This window comes from Rattus norvegicus, chromosome 3 (assembly GCF_021556685.1).
Source record: "Rattus norvegicus strain SHRSP/BbbUtx chromosome 3, alternate assembly SHRSP_T2T, whole genome shotgun sequence".
Taxonomy (NCBI): Eukaryota; Metazoa; Chordata; class Mammalia; order Rodentia; family Muridae; genus Rattus; species Rattus norvegicus.
The window spans coordinates 50192416-50206034 of NC_141536.1; the positions used below are offsets into that span (position 1 = coordinate 50192416).

At 38.4% G+C, this 13619-nt stretch overlaps 1 protein-coding gene and 1 long non-coding RNA gene across 5 annotated transcripts in view; one reads left to right on the plus strand and one right to left on the minus strand.

Annotated features, from left to right (window-relative positions):
- The window catches only part of Scn1a (sodium voltage-gated channel alpha subunit 1), a 119528-nt gene that overhangs the window by 70473 nt on the left and 35436 nt on the right, over positions 1-13619 (minus strand). For both annotated transcript variants that reach the window (XM_087654614.1, NM_030875.2), the window contains 1 exon segment: positions 1426-1738. In XM_087654614.1, the coding sequence (XP_087510740.1) occupies positions 1426-1689 (264 nt within the window). In that variant the 5' untranslated portion in view covers positions 1690-1738.
- LOC147995488 (uncharacterized) overlaps positions 1-13619 on the plus strand; it is a 78436-nt gene that overhangs the window by 22100 nt on the left and 42717 nt on the right. For all 3 annotated transcript variants that reach the window (XR_015683539.1, XR_015683540.1, XR_015683541.1), the window contains exon 3: positions 9601-9688. This is a non-coding gene — a long non-coding RNA (uncharacterized LOC147995488). The remainder of the gene's footprint in view (positions 1-9600; positions 9689-13619) is intronic.

Consider the following 13619-nt stretch of genomic DNA (forward strand, 5'->3'; position numbering starts at 1 on the left):
AATCTTTACCACAGAAGCCTCTCAAACACTGCATTTCCCCAAGAATTATAAATAAATGAACTCAATCTACGGTATGAACCAGTTTCTACATAGAACACATCTGGATCTTTATTTCATAATTTCCTCATATTCACTTCTGACAAAAAGCTATTATGAGACGAACAATCTCTTAAACCGAACTACTTTTATGTCACCTTGACATAAGCTATAATCATTTTAGGAAAAAAAATGCCCTTTTTAGATTGGCCTGGAGGCATGCCTGAGGTACATTTTCTTGACTGATGATTGGTGTGGGATGGCATAGCCTGTTGTGGTAGTGCCACCCTATGAACGGTGGTCCTAGGTGCTATTAAAAAGAAAGAAACTGAGTAAGCCAGTGATAATGTTTTTCTATGACTTCTGCTTCAGTTCCCAATTCCAGGTTCCTACCTTGATTTTTCTGCCCCAGCTTTCTTCATAATGGACTTCGATGTCGAACTGTAAGCTGAAATAAATCCTCCCTACCCTCAAGTTGTCTTGGGTGTTGATGTTTTATCACAGTAATAGAAACTCTAAATAAGACATCTTTCACACCCCAAACTACCACAGATGGCAGCTTTTGTTCTGACAAGAACTAGGCCAACAGTCAAGTGGCCCTAAAAGTTTGGCGTATTTTAGGATTCATGGTCAATGAAAAACTTTACTTGCTTGGTTATATATTTCCTCGGTTTTAAGAGCAAGCAAGTGTAGCTGGCTGGATAGTGTCTTCTAAAAGTTCAAGCCTGTATGAAACTGTATGTTTTCTGGAAACAGTCTTTGTAGACATAATACTGTTAAGATAAAACCCATATAGATTAGAATGGGCACTGATATGGTTTGATGGCAATATGCCCCCCAATAAACTTATCTGTATGAACTATGAGCTGAAAGAAATCATTTCCACCTAAAAACAAGCAACAAAACAACAAAAACAACAACAACAACAACACAGAATACCCTTGTATATTGCATAGCTGTATTCCATGTGGAAACAATTTCTTCAGGAATTATTTATCATTTATAATATGGCAACAAAATAAAAAAAACTCTTGTGTTGTAAAAATTTCTTCCATAAGAATATATTTTGAGGTCTTTTGTAACTCAGGGTGACTTCAGCATTTCAAGGTACAAAAAAAGTACTTAAAATTGCCTAGTACTTGTAATCTTCAGTGAGAATTTTTAATTTGTTAAATTAGCCACCTACAACAACTTATACTTATATTTAGGTTTCTGTTATGGGGCATTTGGGGCAGCTCCATATGGTATAATTTAATTTATTTACCGCTCATGAATATTCAAAACCACCCACAAATCTGGTTAACACTGTGCTAATTTAGTATGTGAGGCTTCTGTAACAGTCCAATGTATATAGTTAGTGGCAAAATATACCTGATAAAAATCACTTACTTTCTTATTGATATAGTAGGGGTCCAGGTCCTCCAGAGGCTCCGACACCATCTCTGGAGGAATGTCTCCATAGATAAATGGAAGGTTCTTCCCAGCTTCCAAGTCACTGTTCGGCTTTGGGCCATTTTCATCATCATCTTTTTTGTCTGGCTTGGGATTCTTAGCTTTTTCTTCTGCAATGCGCCTTTCAATAGCTGCAAGAGATTCTCTGGTGAAGAAGTTGAAGCTGTCAGGTCCTGGTGGTACAAGCACTGTTTGCTCCATCTTGTCATCCTGCACATTTTAATTACTCTTTACTCTTCATGTGAGATTCCTAAGGACGGAAGAACCAAAAGCATGGATAGCATTAAAAGTTATTAGTATCAATAAATGCTCATCTAGAAATGTGGGCCAGAGGACTCAAATTTTTGTCCCCTCCAAAACTGACATAGAAAAAATATAAAGTGTTTAAACAAATTTACTCTCCATGTTGAGCTTTAGCTGAGCATTCTTGTATATTTAGTCTTGTGCTTTACTAATAGAGGAACTAGTCTATGAGTTCAAACATTGGTTCCATATTGCTCTAAGTACATGATGATAATTGTCACCACGTCATTGATAAACTATTCACCCTGAGATGTACCTGTATGATGAAGACTATGCCCACAGAGGCACAGGATGATAGATCAATCAATTCAAAGGTATCACGTAAACAACAACAACAACAACAACAACAAATTTGTCTCTGAGAAGATCTAAAATGTAGCCATTGAGACCCAACAAGTGAGGACAAAGCAGTTAGACTTTGCTGCAGTCAATCAGAGACACATAATCAGATAGTCATTGCTACCCTACTTATGCCTCTGTAAACCCTGAGGTGTAAGTGAATGGACCTATGACCTGAGAACTACATTAGCCCTAGTAGAGTCTCTTAGATGATGTCAATCCAAGGTGGGACAAATGCCATTGATATGGCTGAGATGTAGATAAAGTAAAGAAAGCATGTGCACTGGAGATCGTGGAGTGTTCTTAACTCAAGTAACAACATGCTTTTTCGTCACTGATGCAATTCTAATACATCGCAGAGTATACAGACCTGCAGTGCTACCTGTGTTATGAGGACCTGGGCACAATTCAACTCTGTATCATAGAGTCAGACCTCAAGGCCAAATCCAAGATGCGTCTTTTAAAAGGTATATTTAATAAGGCTCAAATTTCACACATAGAGCTGTGCTAAAACATCCCAGAATTCAAGGTCTGCCTGGTCCAGATTTTATTTGGATAGTTTGCTAGCTCATTAACATCAGCAAGCTCTGATACAACCAGTTGCAGCTTTAATGTCTAAGTCTCTAATAGAAAATTAAGCTTCGGGCTGGAAAGATGGCTCAGTGGTTAAGAGCACTGACTGCTCTTCCAGAGGTCCTGAGTTCAATTCCCAGCAACCACATGGTGGCTCACAACCATCTGTAATGAGATCCGATGCCCTCTTCTGGTGTGTCTGAAGACAGCTACAGTGTACTCATATATAATAAATAATTCTAAAAAAATAAATAAACAAACAGAAAATTAAGCTTCTTCTCTTTCCTCCTGGTCCTCTCCCTTCCCCTTATCCCCTTTTCCCTTCCTCTGACTTTCCATGAATATCAACCCCCTCCCCTAACCTTGCTATATCAAATTTTATAGGACTGGCTTTGGTACAGGTTCTTGCTACCATGCCTAATGATCTTGAGCTTGATGTCTGCCCAACATGGTGGAAGCAAATGGCTGATTCCCTAAGTTGTCTGCTAAGCTCCACCATGCCACCATGCCACCTCTTCCTCTCCCTCTCCCTCTCTCTGTACACACACAGACACACGCGCGTGCACACACACACACACACACACACACACACACCAGCTAAGTAAACAAATAAATAACTAACTTTAAATATGATGACCTGTTCCTGTTCCATAAGGTTGCTTATGAAATATAATCTATAAATTTTCACTTGAACCTTTACTTTCTCCATCCAGAACTAATTATTAGATTAGATAGAAAACTTTGACTTTTTAACTTAAAACCTTTAAAAACCTTTAAACTGAAAACTGAAAAATGGTCTTCATTTTTGGAATGAACACATGCCACATTAGAAATGCCTCATTTGAGGAACACATGACTTGAGGTTTACAGCGCTCCTTTTACATTAAGAGTATAACTGTTTGGATGAGTTGGTTAGATAGAGGGGTCTGTGTACCTTTCAGAAGAGATAGCCAACAAATGGTGAGAAAAGCTTCAAAGACAGAATCATATTTTAAAGACTAATATAAGATAAAAACTTATTCAAAATACAAACTCCCATAGTTTCAAAGAAAGAAAAATGATGCATTATATTAACAGACATACCTACAAATAATAAAAAGAAATAAGTCAGCAAAAAAGGATGAAAGAATTATTCTCTTGGAAAATACTGTTAAAGATTAAAAGTAGACGAGACATTCTAAAGAAGGTAACAACAAACAAAAAAAATCTCCAAAAGAAGCTGAAATAGAAGCGAGGACCTGGGGCCTGGACTGATGGATCAGAGTTTCCATCTGGCTGTTCTTCCAGAGGACCCGAGTTCAGTTCCCAGTAACCACATTTTTGGCAATAAAATAAGTAAATCTTTAAAAAGAATCTTTTCAAAAAGAAGTGAGGAATTTTTTAAAATCTGCAATAAAAATATAATCCACATGTGGAAAGAAACAGGGATGAAAGAAAAATAAGAAGGAATCATTTTATGTAAATAAGAACCTTCTGGTTTTACCTTCACCAACAATTCATACTTCATTTCTATCACTTTTAAATATTTTCCCAAACCTGGTAATCCCAGTTATCAGCTAATATACTTATTCCATATCAGTATACCTTAGCTGTATTATGCTGCCTAATATTATGTGTGAAGCAACCATTTATCTGTAATTTCTGCTAAAATGGCATGATGCTCATAGTGAAAATTGGCTGGACTCTTGCTAACATGGTGGTCAGCTCCTGCAAGCTCTATCCACTATTCTGAGGGCATCAGTTATCTGAATAACACCCTTCTTGAAGAAATGCTTTGGTCTACTCCGAAAAATATTCTCCTGCAAAAATGAAAGTCAAGTGAAATATTATTCTTACTGTTCTGATCTCACAAAAGTCACTAAAAATGTATTATTGTTGTTTCTGTGTGTGTGCATGAAGTGTGTGTATGGGCACTTGTGCCAGACATGCAAGTAGAAGTCCGAGAACAACTTTGAAGAGTTGGTTCTCTCTTTGTACTCTTACGTAAATTCCTGGGATTAAACTCTAGTCAGCAACTGTCTTTACCCATTGAAACATCTCCCTGCTCATTCAACAACTAATTCTGTAAGGAATGTCATGTACTTAATGCATTCTTTGCATTCTTGAATAAAAAACCAAAACACATACAAAAAAAAATGAAACAGAAAAAAAAACTTGCTTTGTTTTTTTTTTTTTGTTTTTGTTTTTGTTTTTGTTTTGTTTTGTTTTTTGAGTCATGATCTCTCTACTCAGCCCAGACTGTCCTGGAATTCCTAGTTCAGATTAGGCTGACCTTGAACTCACAGAGGCTTTCCTCTGCCTCATGAGTGCTGGGATTAAAGGTATGTGCCACTATACCTATCCTCAAAAGATATTTGACAGAATAAAGTACTGATATGTTCTTGGATCAAGAACCTAAAAATCATTAGAAAATTCTTTATATACTATCATTTTTGAGAAATATACATTTGTATAAGCTCTTTTTTATATGTGGATGTATATATGTAATTTTCTCTATTATTTCTATCATGCAGTCTTTATTTTCTTGAGGTTTCAGTTTAATATCATATTCCCTCTTCTCTCTTGAAAGAGTCTTAAGTGTATCATAGTCATATGTGATGTCAGATATTCTGGTATAGGAGAAAGAATTGTATGGATGAATAGTGAGAGTAGTCAGGCTGGGAAGGAAATTGCAGGGTCATAAACAGGATTACACAGGGTAAACCTAAACTAGTTCCTAGACACAGAAGACTCTAGATTTTCAATCTTGACTACACTCTAAAAGACAGAGAGGCCAAGGTGGATTTAATGAGGTGAGGTGTCACTTCTGGGTATTCAGCTGGGGTTGATGTCAAAATATCCACTTGGTTGGAGGAGAATTATTCACCTGAGTGCATAACCTGCAGGCCTTCCCAACCAGTGGAAACCCTGCAATGGTCTTCTTGCCCTTGTATAGTATTGAGTAACAGACTTCCTTTGGCTGAGGCAATGAGACTCATAGACTCCAGTCAAGCTTTCACTGAAGCACTGTGCATCCGTACAGCCTCATGCTCTAGCTCATTTGCTCCGAGAATGGTATGTCTTAAATGAGTGCTTCTTCCTCATCCTGGATCTTAGAATAAGAAGACACATTCACTGGTGGTCAAGAGGCAGTTAAGAGGCTCCAACGGGTCTAAAAGTAATGATTTAGCAGTGGCATTTGACAGTGTTCTTACTAATGTGAAAGTGTATGCCACCAACCACAGACTAGACTGCTAAATGGATTGAATTAATTAGGAATATTTGTCTCTCAGACACAAAGGCTGCCTGAGATTAGATCTTCCACACCTTATGAGGCTCCACCTCTAGTTCTAGATGAGGAACACATCATTATCAGGCAATCAGGGAAGTCTGGGTCTTCTGACAGTCATACAGCAACTCGGGAAAATTCTTGCAAAGAATGCTAATTAGCCTATATCAGGAATACAAAGAGTGGGCTGGGAAGATAAGATAGTTCCTTAGTAAAGTAGTTTCCTTGTAACCATGAAGATCTATGTTCAGATTTTCAGTACCCACAAAAAAAAATCTGCTGCAGTGCCAGGGAGGCAGAGACAGGGGCATCATGGGGCTCACTGTCCAGTCAGTCCAGCTGAATCAAGAATTTCAGGTTTAGTGAGAGATCTTGTCATAAAAACTTAGGTGGAGAGCAAACAAGAGAAAGAAACGTGTTATTTATCTTTGGTCTTCCTATGCACAAGAACACACACACACACACACACACACACACACACACACACTGCAGGCACACACACAAGTACACACACACACTGCAGACATACACACAAGTACACACACACATACACTGCAGACATACACAAGTATACACACACACACTGCAGACATACACAAGTACACACACACACACTGTATACACACATACCATTCATGTGCACATACATGTCCACATTAATGAGTACACATATGCATGAGCACATGCACACACTCCCGCACAGGGATACATACATAAGCATACATCAAAGAATGTGTATTATCAGTCATAAGCCAATTATTAGTTAAGATGTCTCAGTAAAAAGTTCTTCTACTAAAAAGGACAAAGAAACCATACTGTGATGAGTGAATGGTCCAGCCTTGAATATTTGCTAGAATTGTCATTATCCATCAGTGTGTCTATGCTGAAGAATTTAAGCATAATTTATCAAGAAGGAGCTAGCCTGGTAAGAACAGAAAATCTAACATGGCTGCCCTAGTTCACTGAGTAGAAGTTAAGTGCACACTTCCCTAAAAGAAGGCTTTCACACAAGCCAGCTCAGTTGAATCCTCATTTTTCTTGTCCCCATTCCTCTCTCTGTAGAAATGTGAGGTTTGAATTCAGTTTATTTGAAAACCACATTACTGTAAACCCTACAAAGTTATACAGAAGATAAATGTCACACACTTTCTGCTCTCTCAAGCAATGTAGGTCATTTTCTTTTCCAGTGGTGCTGGTGAAGGTGGCAATTACGTAGCTGTACTTAGCAGACTAAGGAAATTCTGCTGGAGTCAGCTTTCGTCTCTTCATTGCTATGAAACAATAATGGAAAAATAAAAACAAAACGAAAAGGCAAACACTATGCATAATTCCTTCGGATGGAAAAAGAGACCGAGGTGTTAACATGTGGTGTTGAGAATAAGTTGTTATAACTCCACTTTGCAAATGCCTGCCTACCTGAACCACGATTTCCTTAAATAATGCAGTATTTACGATCTATATACAAATACATCTGTAACACATGGTACGTTAACACTGTGTACTTAAGGGACACCAAGCACACTCCTGTCTGTGGCAGTCTTTTCTCTATACAGAGGCATTAATGGTCTTAATTAAGCTCTGAGTTATTTTAAGTTTTCTTTGACTTTCACCATTCATTCTTTTGCATACTTCCTGGACAACACAGGATATAAAGTAGTCCAAGAGAAGTCTTTGAGTTGCCAAAGCAAGAAAGATGTTTAAAATATGGGACACACGAAATGTCCCAAAGTGTAGAATTGTTTGTAGGCGTATGGATGTATCTTTAGCATAAAGCTAATTTGAAGATGCCCTTCTTGTCCTAATATTTTCTTACAAAACCAGCTCATCTCAAAACAAAAGTGACCAAGGTATAGTTGATGCAATAAGGAGTTTAGCACACAGAACACAGGGACAGCTACAGAGAAATAGCAAAAAGCCACGGCAGATAAAAAGAGGCTGAAGAGATGAGAGAGAAGAGTATTAAACCCAGATCAGCTACCTGGAAAATGGCTCTCTGGCGTTCCACACTTTCTCTCCTCCCAGTGATCTAGAAACACAGTAACTGCTCTGAGTTAAGAGAGCCTGAGACCAGCAGTGTGTGGTCTGTTTCAAGTTGATTGCTAAACATTCTATTTATAAAATCTGAGCCCTCCACAAGGTTAGTCAATGACACAATGAATGTAATACCATAGACTCATGTTCAAAGAAAAATCATATAAGCACCGAGCGTGCTGAAAGGATTTATAGAAAATACGTCACAAAAGAAGAAACGATTTCTTCATTTAAAAAATCACTATATTAATTTCCTCTAAATAGCATTTGTCATGTATGATATAAAATTTATTATTCAAAACTATATTCGTTAGCTTTCAATCTTAAAGTCAGTCACCTGGTCTTTCTCTTGTGATATACTGGTCTGATTTATTGAGACCCTTCTGGGATTCTCAGCTTTCTGTGTGCCCACCAGCGGGTGACTGTCAGCTTTGTACAGAGGACACACCACCAGATGCCAGGACATCTGTCACGGCATCTGGGACACTGAGCCAAATCTATTCTTGTCTTGATGTATGACACACAATGTGCACAATCAGTTTTGTTCATTCTGAAAGTATTCATTTAATTAATGCCACAGACAAGACACTGCAGGATAGTGAGGACCACTGGGTGGTGGGGGAGTGGGAAATAATCATAATACTGGGATCTTGAGACTAAAGCAATTTTCTTCACAAGCTTCTCTATGACACTGACTCTAAGATTTTGATTTATTTGGGGATTTTGGTGTTTCTGACTTTAATGGAGTCATGTATTTAGTACCAGAATGGGTGAAAATGAAGGTTATGGATTTTGGCATTAACTCAAAATATGGAAAACCTCTTTTGACTTCATAAGTATACGTGTTTGTGTGTGTGTGTGTGCGCGCACGCGCGCGCGTGCCTGTCTGTGCATCCGTGAAAGGGCAAGGAGCAGTAACACTATCCTGAATTATTACAAATTCATTTAAAATTAAAAAAAATAAGCAGCATGTAATCTCTATTCATTAATCTTAGGTAAAGTGTTTTTTTTTTCTAAAAATAGATGGGCATTTTAATTCCTATTTCAGTAGAACAGCTTTTGACACCTTAAGCTTAAAACCACAAACATGTCAGAAAACAACATAAAGTTTAATGTATACCTTACATTCTTTAGTTCTAGCTAGTTTTGAAGTTCTGGTCCTTCTTCTCAAAGACCAAATGGGTGAAGAACTGTAAAATAGTACTGTTAAAATAAAAAAAAAAATACAGGAAATTTGGTTTTTCAATCAATGCCTTTTCTCCTACACAACATGTCTTCTAACATTTCTTAACTATGAAAAAAAATCATTTTTGCTATGCTCAGGAGGAGGTGGCAGCTGACAAAGTATAATTGTATGTTATCTTGAAACTTTGTAAATGATTTAAATACCATTGTAACGTTCAACAAAAACTTACACCCAAATTATTTTTCCTTCTACCTAAGTCTTAAAAGTATGCCCCCAGTTACTCTAATTTCAAGACACTAAGTCACTGAAGCAACTAAGCTAGGCGAGGTGTTATTTTTAGTTTTGAAAGGTTACAGACTCAGTCTACCGTAGAAGAGCGCATTTGTGTTAACTGCTGTGCCTTTCTTCATAGATTTCTGGGTGCAAGAAATACCCAGCACTTCATCTGGGACTCAACTTCCAGCCTGGAGACTGGAAAATGTGAATCACCAAAACCAAAGGTGAGTTTTATATCAGTGAATCTATGAGAGTGAATGCCCACAATGACTTAAGAAGTCTTCATAGAGTCTTCATAGAAGGTTGACAAGATGGTTTGATGTATAAAGGATACTTGCCTTCAAGTCTGATTTCCAGTCTTGGAGCCCAGTGAGGGAAGAAAAGAACCAGTTGTCCTCTGCACAACACACACACACACACACACACACGCACGCACGCACGCACGCACGCACGCACGCACACACACACACACACAGAGAACAAGAGCAAGAGCGAGAAAGAGAGAAAAATAAATACATAAATAAATGTAAGAAATTTAAAAGAAATCCAAATGGATTACCAGAAAAAAACACAGTTAAGTTTGTATTTATAATAAACAACATATTTTATACCTCAGAATAAACAGCAGTACTCTGAAGCATACTGATAGTTAATTATTGCTTATTAGAAATTCAAATTTACCTGGACAACTCTCTCATTTATTTGACAAGTCTGGCATTCTTACATCTGAAGAAAGTCTTCTGTTCTAAAATCTCTCTGCAATTTGCCTGGAACTCAGTTAACTCACTTTAGCCCTTTAGCTTAATAGTGGTTTTCTTTTAAAATATGCACATAACTGTGAGGCATACATGAGCTGCTCGCACATTGCTGTGAATTTAAAGAAATTTAAAAAGACTGATCACTGATTCAATGATTCAAATTCATTTTTGTGAAAGACAATTCCTGGAAAGAAACTGAGTGTGCAAAGGTTGTGAGCCTGATTAAAACTTCAATGACTGTAGAGAGTAGGGATGTTGCTAATCCAGAAAGCTAACTTAAAGCTTCCTTGGGGCTTTCTTTCTTTCTTTCTCTCTTTCTTTCTTTCTTTCTTTCTTTCTTTCTTTCTTTCTTTCTTTCTTTCTTTCTTTCTTTCCTTCCTTCTTTCTTTCTTTCTTTCTTTCTCTTTCTTTCTTCCTTCCTTCCTTGCTTTTTTCTTTTCTTTTTCTTTTGAGAATAGATTCTCAAAACATCCTAACCACAATTTATCCTCCTTCCACTCTTCCCAGCTCCTCCCTACCTCGTTTCTCTCACGGATCCACTCCTGCTCCATTTCCTCTTCAGAAAAGGAAGGGCCTCCAAGAGAGGGCAGCTGAACCAGACAAAGCAAGCTACAGTAATACAAGGCAAAAGCCCTCGTATGGAGGCTGGACAGGACAACCCAATAGGAGGAAAAGAGTCCCAGGAGCAGGCAAAAGAGCCAAAAACACACCCACTCCCACCATTAGGCGGGGCCCACAAAGACAACAAGCTCAGAGCTGTAACACATGAGCAGAGGACCTGGTGCAGACCCATGCAAGCCACATGCTACCTTAGTCTCTCTGAGCCCGTGTGATCCCTGCTTAGTTGACTCCATGAGCCATGTTCTCCTGGTGTCCTTCATCCTCTCTGACTCCTACAGTCTTTCCTCCCCTACTTCCACTTCTGAGGGGGTCCCCTAGCTTTGACAGGAGGGATCCAATGAAAACTCTAAATTAAATTCTCTCTCAGGATAATCTCTGACTCTAGGTTTCTGCACCTGCTCCTTTGGGGCCATTTTTATATCCTAAATAGCCACTCCTTGCCCAAATTTGTATCAGTCCTAATGTGTTGATAAGCAGATTAAAAACAACAACAACAACAATAGCAACAACAACAACAACAAAACAAACAAAGCCATCACCATCACAATAGCAAAACCTTTGTACCTCATTAAAATCCTATTCCTAACTAATGGAAGGGCTCAGAAGCTGCTATCACATATCATCTGAGGCTTACCTGCCTGACTGCAGTATGCTTCTCTAATGTACCCACCAAAGTATTTTAAAATTGCCTTGATTCATGACTTTCACTTTTCTGCTATTACAGAATTTCACAAAACAGCTTCCACACTGGAACATGGAATTGGGGTAACCCAGTACCCTGTTTGTAAGCCATGGCCACTCAAATTTGGCTTCAAAATAAATGATCTCTTATTCCCTTTGAATGGGGTATAAGTTGCTTTTCTGCTGTTGTGATAAAACACCATGACCAAGGAAAATTACAGGAAAGGGAGTTTATTCTAGTTTTTGGTGCCAGAGAATTAGAGTCCGTGATGGTGGACTGCAAACAAAGGAGATGAAGAAGCAATTGATAGCTCACATCTTGAACCACAAACAGGAATCAGAGTGAACCAGGAATGACATATATTTTTTCTTTGTTTGTTTGTTTGAAAAAACAAACAAACCTCAAAGCCTAATCCCAATGACATACCTCCTAAGACTTCACAGAGGTCCCCAGGTACAGACCTGTAGGATAATGTCATCACGCAGGTGTAGGCAGGTACAAGACAGAACGAGGCCTGTCATTGGACGAGAAGGAAGGATGGGTGGGAGAAAAGTTTTAGAGCGAGGAGGAGACTGGAGCAAGAAAGGAGAAGTCACGGAGAGAACATGGAGGCGGATGTTAAGATTCCTCTCTGCACATTTACAGGTTGTTATGCATATTCTTAAAGAATGGATGGGTATAGGATTTTGTGTGTCTAAATGAGCAAATTATATCTTATCAATTGGACCAGATGTTATTGTGTTGTGTGTTATTTCATGTGGTGATTTAAGTTTAAGAGAGTATGCGACGGCTGGAGACACTGGGCTGCTGTGGAATTGGGATGTGTGTGTCTGTCATGGTGGCAGCCTGCCTTGGATACTAGAAGGGTAGAGAGATTGTTGTCAGGCTCAGAGAGAAGCCATCAACAGTGTGAAATGGAATAGAGCAAAGTGGGTGAGAGGCTTTGCTGACTGAGATGAAGATACCTTGGGGCACTATGGTGCCAGACCTAGGGTGGGATAAAAGATAGCATTTTTTAAAATAATTTTACAGAGACAAAGTATTCAAAGGCTTGAGATTGGGAAGTGTATCTCATGCAAATTACCACACAGTGGGAGCTGTGTTTCTTTTGCATCAATGTTTTCATGACTAACGTGGATCAATCTGACTTAGGTTGTAGGAGACTGTGGTTTGGTTGGTTTGGTTTTGGTAGAAAGGGAAAGAGCACAGAATTGACTGTGAATTGTTAATTCAAAGGAGAAAATGGGCTAAACTCATTTTAATGGTTCTGTTCTTACAGAATTATCATGTGTCAGGGAATGCTATATCAAAAACATGAGTTTGGGGAAATGAAATGAGATGTAAGTCAAAAGATATAAAATGAGGGGATATGAAGGGTGGCAAGTCTTCTCAAAAAGATCCCCTTTAAACTATATAAACCAATAGGCATATTTTATCTGTTTCATGACAATGAATAATTTTACTATTCTGCATGTATCCAATAAGATCATATTGATGCTTTAAATGTACACAGTAGGAACCACTTAAAATCAAAGGGAGGATAGTAAGTATGATGTGATAGAGCCTGAGAAAAGTCTTTGACTCCATAATTTAAGTTGAACTCTGAAGCCCTCAGGAGTAGAGCTGTTGTAGATTATAAGAAATATTATATAGCAGCCTTATTTATAATAGCCAGAAGCTGGAAAGAACCCAGATGCCCTTCTTTTTTTTTTTTCTGAGCTGGGGACCGAACCCAGGACCTTGCACTTGCTAGGCAAGCGCTCTACCACTGAGCTAAATCCCCAACCCCCCCAGATGCCCTTCAACAAAGGAATGGATACAGAAAATGTGGTACATCTACACAATGGAATATTACTCAGCTATCAAAAACAATGCCTTTATGAAATTCATAGGCAAATGGATGGATCTGGAAAATATCATCCTGAGTGAGGTAACCCAATCACAGAAGAACACACATGGTATGCACTCATCGATAAGTGGCTATTAGCCCAAATGCTTGAATTGCCCTAGATGCACAGAACACATGAAACTCAAGATGGATGATCAAAATGCGAATGCTTCACTCCTTCTTTAGAAGGGGAACAAGAATACCCT